Source organism: Natator depressus, chromosome 3 (genome assembly GCF_965152275.1).
Source record: "Natator depressus isolate rNatDep1 chromosome 3, rNatDep2.hap1, whole genome shotgun sequence".
Lineage (NCBI taxonomy): Eukaryota > Metazoa > Chordata > Testudines > Cheloniidae > Natator > Natator depressus.
The window spans coordinates 152297007-152316581 of NC_134236.1; the positions used below are offsets into that span (position 1 = coordinate 152297007).

Here is a 19575-nt window from a genome sequence, read left to right on the forward strand (position 1 = left end):
TAAAATGCACGGCAATTGCATGGGCTTCAGTTGAGTCACGTTGATGTAATGGAAAGAATCCAGCCCAGTTTTCTTTAAACTCTTGTATAATTAAAAACGGCTTCATTTTTTTAAATTTTTTTTGCCAGTTTAAAATGATACTTTGTAGGCCCTTGGCTTCCCCCCACCCCCACAAAAAGGATTTAGGTATGTGAAGGGATAAAAAACAAAAGGGGCAGTTAAAGCAGCCAGGATAAAATTACAAGGGTTATTTAATCCTCATGCTTCAAAGCATAAACTGATCAACAGCTGGGGTTAGATGACGTTTTCCCCCACCGCATGTTAGAGTATTGCACAATTAGGTTCATGCTGCTGGTTTTATGCCTTCTGAAGCATCCATGCTGGGCCATTCTGAGACAGGATGCTGGGCTAGATGGACCATTGGTCACTTACAGGATGGTAATTCTTATGTTCATAATTCAGCTTTTGTTAGTTTGATGTTTTTAAAAGACCACAAGGGAAAATGCAGGCAACAAGATGGGCCTGTTGGAGCCACCTAGGATGCCTACTGCTTAATTCACTTGGCTTCACTATGGTCACATTAATCATCAGTGACCAGATGTAGAAACTTTTTCTCTTCCTGAAACTCTGAGTAGCTGGCAGTAAGCGTCTGTGCAATGTGCAGAGGCAGATCCTTACCTTCTCCCACCCCCCCTCCCTCCCCCCCACGAGAAGTGTGCTAGATGTTGGAGCAGCTGCCACCCACAAGAGGCAGTTAACAAGGGGAAAGTTCAGTCCCTGCTTTGGAGGAACACTTGGACCGTGTCAGCTGAATGCGCTGGGTTTTCTTGGCCTCAATTTTGGGATCACAGAAGTTGCTGTTGGCTAGAAGTCCTTTTCCAAGGAAGCTCACTGATGTCCCTGCTCATTGAAAAGGTTTGTTTGGAGGTAGTGAATCGGATAATGAGCATCACTCGTGACCATGACCTTTTCATGGAAAATCTCCATACCATGTCAGACAGGTTGTGTGTTTTGCATTGGCCACGTCCTTGGTTGTCCTGAGACAAGCATGCAACATATGCTCTTTATGATCATGAAACTCTATTTCCTTCTCCCTCTTTATAGGGGGTCTTGACAGGGCTGTTCTAGTACTTGCAGCTGTAGCCCAGTTAGATCTACCCTGTGTTTTTATTCATCTAGGGTGTCTGTGAAGCAGCTGGTTTGGCTCTTAAAGTACCTGAGACCTTTCTCTTGCAGAGTGCATATGGGTCCCTCGCTGAAGTGATGCAGAAGTGGAAAGAATATCAGCTCCAGTGCCTGAAGTATCTCTATGAGACGCCCCCTCTTGTGGCAGGTAAGCCTGCTCGGCAGGAATGGGATAGCTACTTTTATAAAACATCTGCTAACTGTGGCAAGGAACTCTTATGGGCTTGAAAGTCCTCCCTCTCCATAACTCCATTTCCATTCTCTCCAGTTCACTGCTTGTGTTGGGCTGCTTCCTGGGCTAACCGCTTTCCATGCAGGCAGTGGGAGAGGAGATTACATGGAATGGATCAGCTATAAAATCATTCATCTCTATGGCCCAAAATATCTTGCAGTGCCATGGGTCATCTTTGGTTCTAAGGCAGGTGGTATCGTCAGTGCAGCCTGCAGGATGAATGCCACCCACGGAGTTCTGCAATGTGCCCTGCAGCCTTTAATGTGGAGGAGCAGCCTGAGGGAGACTATAGGTCCTAGCAAGGAGGGTTCTACAGGGGTCTTCAAGGAGAGTCCTGTATTCAACATATAAGTCCATATACACTCGGTCCCTTTTAATTTACACCCATTTTAAGGGCCCTTTATCTGTCAGAGTGGTGTAAAGGGGCCTTAGTGTAAATGAGAATGCAGTTCATGGTCTCTATAGTCTGAAATCTTCTGTTTGAAGATAAGGCCAGCTGCAATCTGTTCAGAGTTATGCTTGGCAAATTGCTGAGACTTGCTGACAATGCAGCCCACAATTGGACACAGCCTGGGACCTCCTAGAGTGCCTCTGTGCTACAGTAAAGCTCTGAAACGGACCACACAGGTCTCAAATTACTTTTATAAAACACTTTTTAAAAATGTTATTTGTTTCCCCATAGCTGCCTCTTGTTAGTTGATTGCTACAATGGAGTGTATAGTGATAGCAGTAGTGGGAGGGAGACATTAATCTCCTTTTGTGCCATTATGCACAGAATGACACCCTCCAAGACTGACGGTTTAATAAATGTGAAGCTGTAGCATTAGCACATTTATGGTCATTGTGTGGGTATATTAGCAATGTATCAATGTATTTAGAATTCACAATGTCATGACAGCAACCAGTTCTCAGGGAAAGATTATCTACAGCATTCATAACAAGAATGAGCTGCTGAGAACCAACATGAGCGACTGGGCTACAGAAAGGCAGAGAGATGAGAAGGATACCTGGCACCAGGGCAGGATGGAAGCCTCTGGCTGCAGGTATTGTGGCATCATGGCATAAGATCTTTGCAATGTCAGCTCTGCAATCATCCTGCCCATTTGTTCAGTCAGTGAGAGAGCAGCCTGGCAGGTTCAGTCCCTTTCCTTTATTCTTGTAAGGGGTGAGGATAAATGGTATATTTTTCCCCTTCCTAAAATAAAACAAAACCTTTTACAGTTATGTGGTGCAGTTGCTTCACCTTCATTCCTCCTGTTTTCCGATGGTTGCTCTTCACAGTCATCATGGTTCAAGGGCAATGCTTGATCCCATTCTCCATCTCTCTGCAGAAGGCAAGTTCTGCAGCAGGACATTAGATGACTATGCCTGCTGGCCTGATGGGCTACCTGGGACCTATGTGAATGTAAGCTGCCCTTGGTATCTTCCTTGGGCCAGCACAGGTAAGAGCCTGTCCTTTCTGGGCAAATCCAACCCCAAATGTGAGATGTTTGTCTCTCAGCAGCCTGTTTAAACTTACACAGCCATTGCATGGCACTGGGACTGTGTTGTGGTCACCCTGTGATAACTTTTATGGCTGCTAGGAGCCAAGGTATGGCTGGCTGCAGCGCGCACACACAGATAAGAGTGACTTATATGCTGGAGGCTGTTTGTGAGGAGCAAGGCATTGTAAAGGGCACCCCAGGTTACAGGGCAGGGGTAACACAGCTACTCATTACTCTGGATTGTACCCTGGTATGCCACAGCAACCCACTACATGGCAACAAAAATAATTTGCAACTCTGGGCTGTTCAGGCAAATGGAATGGAATCTGATCACATCTCCCCACCCCTCTTCTGGACAGTACGAATATGTTAAATCCGTTATTCCTATAAGGGTATAATATGTGGTTACCCCAAAGGGAGTTACCCAGATATTTCAGCTTGAACGTACTCTATTTGATTAAAACAAGTTTTAAAATCTCTTTGTAGTTGTTAATTAGTACAAGTAAAGAGGTATAAATGTCAGAAATGGTTATAAGAAAAAATAAAGAGAATGCTTACTGGTGCCTAATTTAACAAACTATATTTAGAGTCAAAGCAAAGTTTTCTCACCACATGCTTTCAGCAGTGTTATTGACCAAATTCTTTGTCAGGACCCCTCCCCCAAAGTCCAACACCTTCCTTTGTCTCTTCAGGTGCAGTGAATGTGATAGGAAGGGGTGGGGGGATCCCTTGGAGTGTTCGTCCTTCCTTTTTATAGTGTCCGTTCCCCTTGTAGAAAAACATTTCTAGCTGAGAACAAGGAGTCAGAGTCTATGTAGAAGGATATTCCCTGCTGTTTTTTTTTTTCCACCTGTTTGAACTTCCGTTTGTGTTCCCTTCCTGCTTGATGATGACCGTGTTACTGCTTAAATGCAAATTAAGCAGAGCACACATTCCTTTGTTTAGGGACAGACCTGTTTGCCAGCTTCTGTTTGGGCAGGACTGTGGGGTTTGGAACATGTGGTGTTAACACCATAAAGGTGAATCTTAGAACTTCACATACAGTGTTGCCACACCTATTTTACAGGACAATACTGATCAGCAAATTGAGTTTTCAGATGATACCTTAAAAGGCATACCTTATACCAAGATTATTACAGTAGAGGTATATTCTGTCACAGCTGCTCACTCCTTTTTCCCTTGCTGTCTGGAATGACCCTTACACTTTTCACATTACTCCTTTACCAGTACCTTGCTCACACTAAATACCCATGTTGGAGATAATTTTTTCCAAGATGTATGTTTTGCATTTGTCCAAGGTGAATAACATTTTTCTTACTCTCTGTCTATATTTCACTTTTGTATTATTTCTCTGCTGTTGGTAGCAACTGTCAACTTGATATCATCTGTGAATTAATATTCTTTGTTTATCCCCTCCAGATCATTAATAAAGATATTAAATCTTTCAAGCTATTTAAAAATTTTCTCTTACTAATGCACAAATGTATTTTACCTTCCAATTACTTGACCTAAAAGCCCATCAGATGCTCCAGAACTCTTTCCAATAACTCTAATCTTTTTGGATATCTAATCCTGTAAGTAGGTTATTAAACTCCTTCCCTCCAGCAAACCCATTTATTTTCAGTCTTTAAGACTCTACGTGCAGTCATTTGACTGCTAACAACACTTGAAACCATCACTGCAAGAGAGAGTCAGAATTTAACGCAATACTGTGGGGTACTAAGTTATCAGAATGTGCAATATCTTTCATATACTTTTGCAAATAAGTAAAAAATGAATTGCCCTGAAAGCAGAGTATTTGAGTGAAAATAATAGCAATGCTTTGGACTTCTATAGAGTATTGCCCAGGAGGATTGCAAAAGCAGTTTAGACACAAATTAAGCCTCACAATCTCCTTTCCTCTTCATTTCTGGTTAGACCCTATATTGTTCCTATTTGACATAAGGGAGTTGGGGGAAGGAAGGGAACAAAGAAATGAAGTGATTTGCTGAAGATAACACACAAAGTTACTGTGAGAGCTGGAAATGTAACCCAGGAGTCTGAATTTCCGTGGCCTGACTCATCACTGCACTGCACCTTGTGGAGTCATTTACACCACTGCCAAGTGGGTATAAAATGCTGCCAGACTAGATGAGTTGCATCCTTACACTGTCTTTTCCCTGGAGGAAAAATGTTTAAAAGATGGAGTACAGCAGTGAATTAAGCCTCCAATTCCCTTCTATAACCACACTCACGTTGTTTGTGTTCTTACATAGCAATGCATTCCCATAAATCCAAAATAGGCTCTGGCACTACTGGGTGTGGACCCCTAATTTTGTCTCCCTTTTCAGCATGTGTAGACTAGAAAGTTACGAATGAGGCTTTGTTCAGGAAGTATCTCGAAAGGCTCTTTGAGGTCTGATGTTACTGAGTGGGAAGTGCAACAGTTAAACGTAGCTTGAGAAGTGTGACTCTTAAGCTATGTCTTCACTAGAAATGCTGCCGTGGCACAGCTGTAGCGCTGCAGCTGTGCCCCTGTAGTACTTCAGTGTAGACACTCACTACAGTGGTGGGAGGCGTTTTCCCATTGCTATAGTTGATCCACCTTCCCAAGAGGTGGTAGCTCGGTCAACAGAATTCTTCCATTAACCTAGCACTGTCTGCACTGGGGGTAAAGTCCAGCTTAAGTACATTGCTCCGGAGTATGGATTTTCACACCCCTGAGTAACATACCTGGGTTGACCTAATTTTTTAGTGTAGATCCGGCCTTAAGAATATGCTTGACTTTATGCCTGGGGGTCATCCCATTGATAGAGGTTAGGATATGCCTACACTTAAAATGCTACAGTGTCACAGCTGTGGTGCTTCAGTGTAGGCACTCACTACAAGGACAGAAGGGGTTCTCCCATCGCTGTAGTTAATCCACCTCCGTGAGAGGTAGTAGCTAGGATGGAAGAATTCTTCCTTCGATCTAGCCCTGTCTACACTGTGGGTTAAGTCAGCTTAATTAAGTCTCTAGCCTGTGATTTTTTTTTTTCACACCCTGTGAGATATAGCAATGCCGATGTAACTTTTCAGTGTCAGCCGCCCCTTATGAAGTAACTTCTCTTGTCAACAGGTCAGTCAACTGCAGGATTTTCTGCATCTTCCTCTCAACATCTGCTATTGGCTATTGATCTGGTGTAGCAATTCCTGTGTTCCCAATTTGTGCAGTGAGGCTGTAGCCATTGCAGATGCTGTGGAGAGTGTGACCTGCTGCTCCTGCTGGGGGTAGAACATAGGTTTTTTCCATTTACTTTGCTTTCTGTTGTACTGTTTGGCCTGGATAGTTATCACATTAGGGCTTGGGATAGATGGTGTGTGTGTGTGTGTGGTTTTTTTTTTTCTTCCCCCAAGTAATTGCTTAATATGATCATTTTGTGTTAAAAGGTAATCAGATTCCATTTAGCCAGTTACATTAACAAGCCTGAACTGGTGCCAGTTGGATTAGAGGGCTGGAAAAAGAGCCCATACTGTGAGTGCTTGCAGTGAGAGATTTTGTAATGCAGGAACTCTTCTTGTTCATACTGCAGACTTGGCCAGCTTTGTATTTGAGCAGCTACTCTGTCTTTCTCATTCACAGGTCTCGTTCTCCCTCACTCTATTCTGATGGGCTATCAGTCTTAGCACCAGCCTGACTCATGGCTTTGCTGACACATGTAGCTCCGCAGGGTGACTAGCAGGACAGGAAGTTGAAAATGATGTGAAGATTGTTTTTTCATCCACTTAGCCATTAGTCCAATCCCTGATGCTGTCAGCAGTCTCCCCTTCTCTCTGTCTGCAGCCACCGACTTTTCTCAGGGAGGTATAACTGTGTCCCACAGTGTGGTAGCTTCTGAAACTCTGCCTGCATCAAACTGGTAGCCTATGCTTTAGTGCCCTGACCAAGGAGGGTCTGAACAGGCTACTGTCCTATTCTAGAGTAAATGGGAGAATTTTCTCTTACTCCCCCTATCTTTGAGGGGAGGCAAAGGCCGCATTTTCAGATCCATGTGCTTAAAATTAAGCACTTAAATCCATATTTAGGCATCAAGTCAGGAACTTTTGAAGGAGCTGAAGAGAACTAGGAACCCAGTTCCAGTGAATTAAATAACAATGACCTGAATCTGAGAAGTGCTAAGTCATACTTCATATCAGCTTTTTGCAATCTGCCAGACTTAGACGAGCTGTCTGGGCTGACACGTCTGTTGATCAGCTAAGGTCCTGGTTGAATCTGCTGTAACCAATAGCAGGGGGTTTGTCACTCATGAGCCTGAGACCAGAGGAAGCACTAGCCCTTAGGGTTTAGTGCTAGTCAGGGACTTGGGAGACCTGGGCTCTAGTCTGTATTCAACTACAGACTTCCTGTGTCACTTTAAGCAAAGTCATGCAGGCTTGGATCCACAAAGGGACTTAAGTGTTGTGACACCCAGTGTTGCAGTGCCTAGAAGATCACTGGTACAGTACTGTAATCTGCAAAGCCTGAGGTTCCCATACAATGAGTGGGGAGAAATTGGCACCTGAAAATGCAGTCTACTGTAGCCAGCATGCTAGGCGGGAAGTCACCTAAGCTAGCCAATAGAAGATGCCAACAAGAGGGGTATGTCCCAAGCCTTGGACCTCTCAGGGTTTGGCATCTATCTTTGCTTTCAATCCCCAACCAGAAACCTCTCTCCTGGAGTCAAGTGGCTTAGGTGTCTAGTTTCTTGGGAGAAGGAGTGAGGCACCTGTGTCATGCCACACTAAATGGGAGGGGGTTATTGATGCTTGCCTTGTGACTGTTAGCCCAGTGCTTAGCACACTCACCTGGGATGGTGGTGAATCCAGGTTCAATTCCCCACTGTCTGCAGAAGTGAGAGAAAGGGTTTGAACAAGAGTCTCCCACACCTGTAACAAGAGCACTTCAATTACTGAACTATGGGATACTCTGAGGTGGGAGGCTTATGTTAGACATTAGGAAAAACTTCCTAACTGTCAGGGTGGTTAAGCACTAGAATAAATTGCCTAGGGAGGTTGTGGAATCTCCATCATTGGAGATTTTTAAGAGCAGGTTAGACAAACACCTGTCATGAATGGTCTAGATAATTAGTCCTGCCACGGGTGCAGGGGACTGGACTAGATGACCTCTCGAGGTGCCTTCCAGTTCTGATTCTATGTGGCGCTCCCTCAGTCTCTCTTGTTGAAGCTGCTCCACTTTGGACAAATAATTAATCACTGGACCAGACAGCGTGCAAATGACTCTCTAGCTTGGTCGTTAGGACCTAGGAGGTGGGAGACCCAGGGTCCAATTCCTCTGCTCCAGGAACTGTTTAATTATTGATACACAGTGGAACAACTTAAACAAGACAGTTTGAGGGACCCTGTGTCAGAGTATCCCATAGCTCAGTTGATTAGGGCACTCTCCTGAGAGGTGTGGGCTTCTCCTCTTTGCGTCCTTTCTCCCTTTCAGGCAGAAGGGGAACTGAACTTAGATCTCCCACATCCTACCTGAGTGATCTAACCACTGGGCTACAAGTAACAAGGAGGGAACTACCATCACCTCCTCTGGCTCAGGCTGCATTTTGAATGGCCCTGACCCAGTAGGTGCTCAGGGCTCACTTACCAGACCAGTTCCCCCAGGAAATGTAGGCATTTGCCTGCCTATCTTCCCCTGGTTTGTGCATAGCTCTTGAGCTTAGGTGGGAGATAAGTGTCTAGATGCCTAGAGTGAAGCAGCAGTGCACATGTGCATGCTCAGAGGCAGAAACTTAGGCACCTAGGGAATTTCTACAGCTGGAATTTAGGTGCCAAGTGAGGGTAGGCACCTACAGGCTTAGTTGGCAGGTGAGCAGGGGCATACTGGATCACAGTGGAGCCTAAAACTGGAACTTAGATACCTAAGTACCTTTGTGAATCTGGGCTGTAGTGTTTCTATACCTGTTTCCTATTGGTAACATGGGGATAGTAGTGCTGCGCTACCTCCCAGGAGGCTTGTGAGGATTAAATGCATTAGATTGTGAGGGGGTCAGATATGGTGACGGAAGCCATACAAGTTGTCAAGGTTCCTTCCCCACTCTGAATGCTGGGGTGCAGATGTGGGGACCTGCATGAAACCTCCTAAGTTTACTTTTACCAGCTTAGGTTAAAACTTCCCCAAGGTACAAACTATTTTACCTTTTGCTCTTGGACTTTCGCTGCCACCACCAAACGTCTAACCGGTATTTTTTTATTAGGAAAGAGCCCGTTCGGAAACGTCTTTCCCCCCAAAATCCTCACCAAAACCTTGCACCCCCCTTCCTGGGGAAGGTTTGATAAAAATCCTCACCAATTTGCATAGGTGAACACAGACCGAAACCCTTGAATTTTAAGAACAATGAAAAAACTATCGGTTTCTTAAAAGAAGAATATTAATAGAAGAAAAAGTAAAAAGAATCACCTCTGTAAAATCAGGATGGTAAATACCTTACAGGGTAATTAGATTCAAAACATAGAGAATCCCTCTAGGCAAAACCTTAAGTTACAGAAAGACACAAAGACAGGAATATCCATTCCATTCAGCACAGCTTATTTTCCTCAGCCATTTAAACAAACAGAATCTAATGCATATCTAGCTAGATTACTTACTAAGTTCTAAGACTCCATTCCTGTTCTGTCCCCGGCAAAAGCATCACACAGACAGACCCAGACCCTTTGTTTCTTCCCCCCCTCCAGCTTTGAAAGTATCTTGTCTCCTCATTGGTCATTGTGGTCAGGTGCCAGCGAGGTTATCCTAGCTTCTTAACCCTTTACAGGTGAGAGGATTTTTCCTCTGGCCAGGTGGGATTTTAAAGGGCTTTACCCTTCCCTTTATATTTATGACACAAGTACCTTAGCTAGACAGACTGTGGTTTAGAGCAGTTCATTCTTCGCTGCATGTTGAGTGGGAGGTGAGCAGCTGCTGTGCACCACATCCCAGCAGAGAGGCTCAGCATCACAGTAGGGATGAGCAGGCCAGCGTACCAGTCACTAAAGTACTACCTTATTCCCGTCTTCATTATATGAGGTACCAAACATTTGCGTCCCCTGGTACTTCAGCACAAGCTGGCACTGTGTGTGTACTGCAGTTGTTTAGATAATGTTTCCAGGACTGCATCTGGCAATGACAGCAAGACATACTTTGGAGGATGCTTACCTGTTTTCTATTCTTTTTGTGGGCAAGTCTCGGGGCATTCTGCTATGGGGAGCATTTGCTGATTGCAGCATTTCAGTCAAAATACTTTAAAGATGATGTGAAAATTATTTTTTCCTGTTGAGGCTGTGTAGCAAATGTGATTTGATTCACATGAAGCAGGCCTTTTATATTCCTGCTGCATGAAGTTCAGATTGGGGAACCTGACACCATATTGAAGTCCTTCTACCTAACTGTTTAGTTGCTTTGATAACCCAGAACCATTTCCATTGCCTCTCTGCCTTAGGTACTTATATGTGCTCCATCACCACAGCAGCTGAGCACCTCGTGATCTCTAAGGGATTTATCCTCACAATACTGCTGTGCCCCAGGGAAATACTATTATCCCCATCTTACACATGAGGAACTGAGGAGAAGCCAAGGTCACACACAGTCTATAGCAGAGCAGGAAATTGAATCTAGGTACCTCAAGTCCCAGCCTAACATCCTAACTGCTGGACTTCATTTTCAGTGCTCGTGAACATGACCTGTTCGTCTTTTCAGGAGCCCAGTAACACAGTGCTTAGCGAGCCACTTCAGATAAAATAAAGCCTAACCTGAACTGGTGCTCAAAACTTAATCTTCAAAGTCTGAGGACACTGAGGTAAATGTTTGTTGTTTTTTACTTTCATAGTAGCCTCTGCATCTCCTGGTCTCAGACAAGGCTGTGTTGGAAATGTTGGACAAATGTGAAACAGTTCTGTTGTGGTTTTCCTTAGTCCTGACAGATGTTCTAGAGGACCTGTTCCCATGAAGTTTCCAGCCCACTTTTAGACCAACTCTAAAGCCCAGAGAAGCCAACATAAAGGCTTTCAGTGACTCCAGTAGGCTTTGGATCAGGTCTTTTGTGAACACAAAGGCTTCAGAGGAACTTCTGCCTTTCTGCCTGAGCCAAAGATTTTGAGATTTGCTCACTAGTAAAACTACAGTGTGACGTTTTGCACTCAGTTACGTACAAGTAACCCTGTGGAAATCTGGTAACCATAAAATATGGCTGAAGATATTGTGACTTTTTGTATGCACTGAAGTCAGTGTATTTAAATGGGTGCAATTGAGGGCAACTATGTACCTCGATGTACCATCAGTTAGCAATATTAAAGGAAAATAGCAGTGCCCCTTTGAGAGAAAGCATCCAGTTACTGTCACTGGCTATGCATCTCAGTATTGTTACTTTTTTAAAATTTAAGGCCAGTTGCCAATAATTCTGTGTGGACCTGGAAAGCTTGGAGCAGCTAGTACAATTCATTTTACACTTATGTCCTTTGGGGTTCTGATAGTTTATTGTTTAATGGCACTAAATCCTCCTAAATAGAAAATCTTCCAGAGATAGTGGTTCCAAACACGACGTATGTGCACAGTAACCACATCAGTTGTTTTTATGTATACTGGGGCATATAAAGGTTAGCTGCAGCCTGGTGGAGCATAGCCATAGCTCAGTACCCTATGACAGCTAATATGTTCCCTCTCTTCTTATTGTTTCAGGTAGCTCGGAAGTTAGTGGCTGTGGGGGGTGTGCGTCTGTTGATTTAAATTACATTATTTGAAACATAAGCATTAAGTAGATTATAATGAAACACCATATCCAAGATCTTTGGTTGCTACTGATACCCACATTTAGTAGCTATAAATAGAGATGACACCAGCTCACAAAATTCAGATCTGGCGCCAAACTCACCTGAAGTTTTGTGGATGTTTGTGTCCAGGGTTTTGGTTCAGGATCCATCCCTAGCTGAGGTACCTGCTGTCTGATTCAGCTGGCCTCCTAATCCACTATGATCCTGGATAACTTTCACTTAATTCAGTGGGCTGCCCAGTAGCAGCGGGCTGTGCAGTGGCCTTGTAACCAGTCAAGACAGTGGTCCCCAAACTACTTCTGTCACGCTCCCCCGCCCCGCCCCCAGTAATAGAATCTATCGATGCCCTCCCCCTTCCCCCGTGAGCTGGGAGCCGAGCCACAGCCATGCTCAGGACCTAGGGCATGGAGCTGGGCCGCGGTCCGGGCTGGGAATCAGGCACCCAGGTTAGGGAGGGGGCATAGCAGGGCTGGGTGGTACTCCGTTCCCACCTGCCATTGGGGCTGGCCTCACCCCCCTGAATGTTCCTCTGTTCCTCCCCCCCAGGTGGGGCGCACCACAGTTTGGGGATCTCTGAGTCAAGATGATGCCATAAAAACAGAACTCTCACACAGTCCCTGTTAGGTCTCTACTGCATAAAAACGTTCTAACAGATTCCAAATTGTGGGATTGAAAGGAGCAGGGTAATTCCCCCAGAAGTTTCTTTGGTTTAGGCCTCCACAGCAGTAAGATCTCCTTCTTTATTATATAAACACCCTCTAAAAGGAGTTTCATTTAAAATATGGTATAAAGTAAAAGTGGGCAAGAGGGTTCACTACACTTTCTTTCCCTCTTACACCAAAATTAAAAGTTTGTAGTAGGCTTTCAAATATGTTAACTTGATCTTGAAAGGGGCCAGATTATCTCCCCAGAAGAGATGTTAATTTGCATTTGCCAACCCCATTAAAGCAATTCAAATTTTAAGTTTCCTTCCCTGGACTAAAAGTTGTCTCAATCTAATCAACAAATTCACTTTGCAAATAATATGAAAACTCACTCACTGACAGGAAGTTTACCTCTGACTTTATCAGCCTACATCTGTTTATAAGATGGTAAACTCTAGAACATATGCCACTCTTGTTTCAAGGACAAAAATATGGACTGTTGGAATAAACAGTCAGAAATTTCATTAGGAGATACACAATGGAGGTATATATGTGTCAAGCTCAGGGCAACTGCCCCAGCTTGGTGTGTGTAGGGCGTGGGGAGGTGTTGAAATGTCAATACTTGGTAGGACTGTGTTGTTATCTAGGATTGATTGATTGATTTTTTGGTCAAAGTGGCCTTTCCAGTTAACTATAATATATTTGTATTTATTTTATTATATTCTATAGAAGTACAACTCCCCACCGAGATGTTTTTTCATTAGAAGTCTCAGGTGAAGAAATATATAGCATCTCATTACAGGGGACTTTACATCTTTTAATAGAAACAAAGTATACTCTTGCTAGGTATTGATGAAAGAGAATGTTAATCCAGTCATTAGTTAGTAACTAAAGTTCTGAATTAAGCATTAATCTTGTATAGCAAGTGTTTTGCTGAAAAGGGACTAAGGCTATTATCTGAAAGTTACCAGCTAGTTGGAAGATTCACATTCCAAGCCCCAAAGACTGGATTTTTTTTTAATTTAGGTAAATTTAGTATTTATCAGCAGTGTTTCAGTTTACACTATTGAATTCTAAGAGTTTGTCTTCCTCTGAGTCAGACAGACAGAGACACACACATTTTAATTCTGATCTCTTTGGTGTAAATCAGAAGTACTGCCATTGAAATCAGGCAGAGTTACATACATGTAAGAGCAGAATCAGACCCCCTGTGAATATAGATTGCCAGGATTGAATGAGTTTGGAACTCTTTGCCTTTTTTATTTATTGTGGTGTTCATCTTAATTTTTGGATCCCTTACATATTAGTATATAATATTTATTGAAAAATACAAAGATTTTCTGAGACCAAATTTTTCTTTTCATAGAAAGATGTACACAGACTTATATGTATGGACAGTCTAGGACATTCTAGTAATAGTTTTATTTTATATAATATATATATTTTAAAAATCCATCCCCCTTTCATTTCAAAACAGTTTCACAAACAGTTTTAACTTTAAAAGTGCTAGGCTGTGCAAAATGGCTGCAGTTTTCCTTTAATCTCACACACAGACTCTCTTGTTTATCTGCATTGTTACCCTTTCCCTCTAATTTGTTGAGGTGCACTTCCCCCTGAGAGTTTTCTGTGATAGCCAAATGCTCCACCTCTCACCCTCCAAGAGATCCTGTCGCTTATTCTGGAATTATGGCAAATAAAAACTCATCCTCAAACACGCTCCAAATGTTGACTTTTAGAATTTGTATTCATTACTGTCATAAATATAAAGGGAAGGATAAACCCCTTTAAAATCCCTCCTGGCCAGAGGAAATCTCCTCTCACCTGTAAAGGGTTAAGAAGCTAAAGGTAACCTCGCTGGCACCTGACCAAAATGACCAATGAGGAGACAAGATACTTTCAAAAGCTGGGAGGAGGGAGAGAAACAAAGGGTTTGTGTGTCTGTCTATATTTTGTCTTTGCTGGAGATAGACCAGGAATGGAGCCTTAGAACTTTTAGTAAGTAATCTAGCTAGGTACGTGTTAGATTATGATTTCTTTAAATGGCTGAGAAAAGAATTGTGCTGAATAGAATAATTATTTCTGTCTGTGTATCTTTTTTGTAACTTAAGGTTTTTGCCTAGAGGGGTTCTCTATGTTTTGAATCTAATTACCCTGTAAGGTATCTACCATCCTGACTTTACGGGGGGGGTTTTTTTTTTTATTTCTATTTACTTCTATTTCTATTAAAAGTCTTTTTGTAAGAAAACTGAATGCTTTTTCATTGTTCTCAGATCCAAGGGTTTGGGTCTGTGGTCACCTATGCAAATTGGTGAGGCTTTTTACCAAACCTTGTCCAGGAAGTGGGGTGCAAGGTTTTGGGAAGTATTTTGGGGGGAAAGACGTATCCAAACAGCTCTTCCCCAGTAACCAGTATTTGTTTGGTGGTGGTAGCGGCCAATCCAAGGACAAAAGGGTGGAATATTTTGTACCTTGGGGAAGTTTTGACCTAAGCTGGTAAAGATAAGCTTAGGAGGTTTTTCATGCAGGTCCCCACATCTGTACCCTAGAGTTCAGAGTGGGGGAGGAACCTTGACAATCACCTTAAATTTTGTTTGAAAAAGAAGGAAGTCCTTATGGGTGGCATGTTTATGAGAAAATCCAGTTTTATGGCTCCTTCCATGAAGATAATGACCATGGTGCTGGCTTGTTGCCAGCCTCATTTTCCCTTTCTGGAGCTAATTTATTCTGCTTTCTGACAATCAGAATAACAAGAGGTGAGTTAGGGAAGAACAGGAGCAAGTGTTCAATCAGCATAATTGGTCCTACAGGAAAAACTGACTTGCATACACAAAACCTGCTTGATGACTGTCCCTAGAGCTTAGTGAAGTGGGGCAACAATCGCTGTCAAGTGAATACAAATGGAGAGACTCCTGTGAGATTGTCCTCACCCTCACTGTGGATGAGTGACAAAGGGCCCTTCCAAGTTTATACACATGAGCAGTCAATTAGCTGTGGATTTTGATGTTTAAAGAGAGGATTTTAACCTCAGCAGGAGAAGAGGAGCTCTCAAACCCATAAAGAGACTAGTTACTTACAGACAGTGAAGAACACGTGAGAGGAAAGGCAGAGAATGTGGGATACACTGACTATAGAATCTTTTAGGAGAATCCAATCTTAGGATTAGGATATAGGATGGAAAACTTCAGTGAGATAGGTTTGAGTGTAGTAAAGTTGGGTTGGAAATTAAGTTTGTAATGGATGTGTTAGTACCTGTCCATAACTGTAGTCAGCCAAGGTAGCAATACCTACAGTTAAAGTTGCTTGATGCTTCCTAAGATCCGATATTCAATTTTTTCTAACTTTGCCAAACTTTAACTGTTTGAGCTGAAATTTTCCATGCTGAGAGGCTGCATAAAACTGAATTATTTTTTGGAAGTTTTAGCCAAAAAGCTTCTGCTTCTTTCCATATTGAGATTAAGGAAAATGGTGTTTTGCCCCTATTTAAAAAAAATAAAAATCTGTACAAACTTTTTGGTCAGAAGCTTTAGCATCTCCCTGCTTTAGAGGATGGAGTTGAAATTTGGAAAGGGGTATTTGTCCTGTCGTCAGATGTGCTTTTTGCTGATCCTGTGACAGACCATGAGACCTCTGCCTGCTTCAGCGCGCATGATGGATGGTATTCTGGGAATTAAATCAGGCTTGTGTAGTGAAGGAGACTGTGTTTGTAGGACCCTACCTTGTTTACTGCAGAAGTTGGAAGGTGACTAATGAATGAGGCAGGGGAGTGCTGTAAGAGAGAGGACAATCTCATGGTTTAGGCAGTTGAATGCTGCAGTGGAGAACTATCTCTACCACAGAGTTCCTAGGTGATGCTGGCAAGTCACTTCAGCCAAAATGTTCACAGGTGACTGTTCATTTTCTGGGTACCTGAATGGGGATGAAGATAATGCAACCTCACTTCACTGGGGTATTGTGAAGGTTAATGCATTGGTCTTTGTATAGAACTAAGATACTAAATGAGAGCACCATAAACAAGTCCATGAGGAAATTACTAATTCTGTGTTCAGTGCAGAGGTTGTATGGGGAGGTTAAATAAGGCCTAGAGCCACACACTGAGTTGTAAGGATAAAAGAAATATGGAATAGCGACCTATTTTGTGAGCACTATTCATCCTGGGCACTGAATGAGGCAGGGAGGGCCTTGTGGAAAAATAGTGAATGATCGTGTAATTAAAAATTGTATGATGATGATATATGGACAAGGGGGCTGAATTAAAACTTTGCATTGGCAATCTTAATGCTGGCATTTCCTAACTTTGAAGTGCTTGACTTTCTACCTTTAATGTTCTTAATGTAGTTTTTGAGTATAATAATAAATATTGTCTGCAGATATAAAATACAAGATCCACTGAGGAACCAAAACTGCATCCTGACATAAAGGGAGTCTGATGTGCCATTTATGGGGAACAGGGTTAGTACAGTTAGAAGCTTACATAGAACAGAGAACGTTCCAGCATGGAGCTCCACGAAACTGTGGAGGAGGCACTGCTACCTTTTATCCACAGCAACCTCCTCTTGATTATGCAGCACGATTCCTTTCTGCCTGTCACCCTCCCCTTCAGAGCAGAACTTTACAATACACAGACAGAATAAACAGAATACAAGATTCAGGGGAAAACAAATGCTTACTGGATATTTAAAGCCAGAAATATGTGATGGGGGAATTCCTGATAGGTTATATGATCAGTTGCACCTCTGTTGACCAGCGGAAGATTGTTCCTCCGCATCTGTTCAGCCCAGTTTTAAATATCCCTGGTGCAGGAGCTAAGAATATAATTTAGGATACTGTGGTGATGAACCTACTGTAAATATATAGCTGGGTAAATAGGTTTGCAGTAAAAGCTGGAACCCCTCTTCCCCAACAAGTTGAGACTGCTCATGGGTTTCATGGTGCCAGCTGCAGTTTGTACTTCAAAGCCAAACGTAAGATTCCTGGACTTAGTACATGTTTGTTGCAAAGAAAACCAAGTATGGGAGTGAGACATTTAAACATTAACTTCCCCAGCAAAGAACTGACCGCATAATCCAGCGAGCTATGTGCTCAGGCCACATTGAATGATAAACTCAGCTAGGAATGAGCTGAGATGAGCTCTTCAGAGGAGGAGAAACTCCTCCATTAAAATGCATTGTCTTCCCCATTGAAGGTCAAGTCACTTGATCAGGGAACACGTCAATCTGTGGCAGCAAATCATTCTGTTGGTACTCATTCACTACAGAGTCACTGCTGCCTTCAAGAGAAAACTGTTACCTTTTCCAGAACATTGGGAATTAATGAAACTGGGTAATTCTAGAATGTTACATTCTTAATGGGGGTTTAAATAATGAAAGCCCTACTCTGCAGTTCAGAAGTGTGATTCTCAACCTGGGTAGGCAGATTCACATGAGCTCTGCTTGAGCTAGTATGCTAACATTAGTGTGTACGTTGTGGTATGAGTGGCCGATCAAGGTAGCCTCCTGAGTTTGGATTCAGAGGTTTGCATGAGCTTGGATGCAGGCAATTAGCCCATGCCACCACCAGTGCCACAAATGTCCACACTGCTATTTTTTAGTGTGTTCCCGGCTGCAATGTAGACGTACCCTTATTGATCTTAAACTCTATATAATTAATTATAGTACAAAAAAAAGGATCCTGAAGAAGCAATAAGGGACTGTCATTTAGATCTAGCTTTTTTTAAAAGACAGTATATTTCGCTTTGGGTCAAGGCTGATCATTACAGGCCAGGTCTCATAGTCTCTGCATCCCCCAGCGTGTGGTATTAAAAACAAGAAGCACCTGGGCCTCTTTGTTGGACTCCTTAGCCTCCTTTGGCCTGTGGATGCGTCTTGGTCACCCCACATTTTAACTCCTCATCTTGTAAATGGTTTGGGTAGAGAGTTTTACAATAAGCCAGTGAAGTAGACACACTGCAGCTGAAGTATGAAGGGTCGTATGGTCCAGATTGGCTTATTGCTGCATTTTGTTTTGTAATATTTTAAAGATGAACTTGTAGCATCTTAAAGGTGAACTGCTAAGCTGGCCTTTCATTTCAGTCCAAGGTTACTAACACGTTCTGGGTAGATTTCAAAGCTTTCCTTTATTTCCGTCATTATTCTGACTTCTGGAGTAGATTTAGTGGCTCTAACATTAATGTTCTCTGCAGCAATTCAGCTGCCTAATGTGTCATCCACTAAATCTTGAGGAAAATTAACCCTTTATGTTCACTACTGTTCACCTAACAAGCAATCTCTGGCAATGCAGCAACATCCTCTACAGTTTTCACAGGTTATAAATAAAGGGAGTGAATGATGAAGCATTCAAACAAAGTGGTTAATGAATATGAAATATATTATATGCACAGGCCTCCTCTCTTTCTTTCTTTCGTAGTCACAGAGAGAGAGAGACACACTTACTGAAGAAAATTCTCTACTAGCTTATAATTTTATAGAATAATATAACTGTAATACTAAAAACAAAGTACTAAACCAATAACCTATTATGGAACACCAATTACCAACAAGCAAACCAGTTACCAATTTCACTACCAGTTGTTAGGGGGCTTATTCCTTTACCCACTCAGTTCCCTGGTCCTTCTTGCATGAACAGAGCCACAATACCCGAAGTCCAAAGGTGCAAACAATTCGATATTTATTGGGGTGAACTTCCAGCAAGCATGATTCCAGTTTCCTTCCTTAGTGTCCCCCTTCCCAGCTATGAGACCACAGAGCCTTAACTGTGTCCCTGTTCCCATTTCCCCCCCCCCTTAGCAAAACATGATTCCAATTTCCCCACCCACACACTTCCTGATTGACTGCAGACTATATAGTAAAACTTGAGTTCTGCTTAGCTATACCTTAACCAATCCTAACATATTGTAACATGATTATTTAACCAAGTATATCCCACCGCCTTAATTAGTTTACACCCAGCAAAATTAATTATACAGCAGACAGAAACAGACAGAGATTATACAGACAAACAATGGGAAATGGGGACTACAATGATAGAACAATACAGAAATGAGGATTTCACATCCCAGCTATTGATAAGTGAGTTCTTGCCAGACAGGATGCTATCAAACTAAGTTTCCTTTTACATTTTCTAGGCACCTCCCTTTCTCTGGAGGTGATAGGCGTTATCAGGACAGGAGTGTATTTCTAATAGCCGAATAGCACCTTATTTCAATGTGACTAGTTTGGAATATAAAGATGTGACCGTTTGCTTCCCAGCTTATGGCTGCCTCTGCTGCTTAGCCAGA

The 19575-nt window shown here is 42.6% G+C and overlaps 1 protein-coding gene across 1 annotated transcript in view; it reads left to right on the forward strand.

Moving 5' to 3' along the window:
- GLP1R (glucagon like peptide 1 receptor) overlaps positions 1 to 19575 on the forward strand; it is an 80197-nt gene that overhangs the window by 25069 nt on the left and 35553 nt on the right. The window contains exons 3-4 of the mRNA XM_074947618.1: positions 1180 to 1333; positions 2749 to 2859. Of these exons, the coding sequence (XP_074803719.1) occupies positions 1180 to 1333; positions 2749 to 2859 (265 nt within the window). The remainder of the gene's footprint in view (positions 1 to 1179; positions 1334 to 2748; positions 2860 to 19575) is intronic.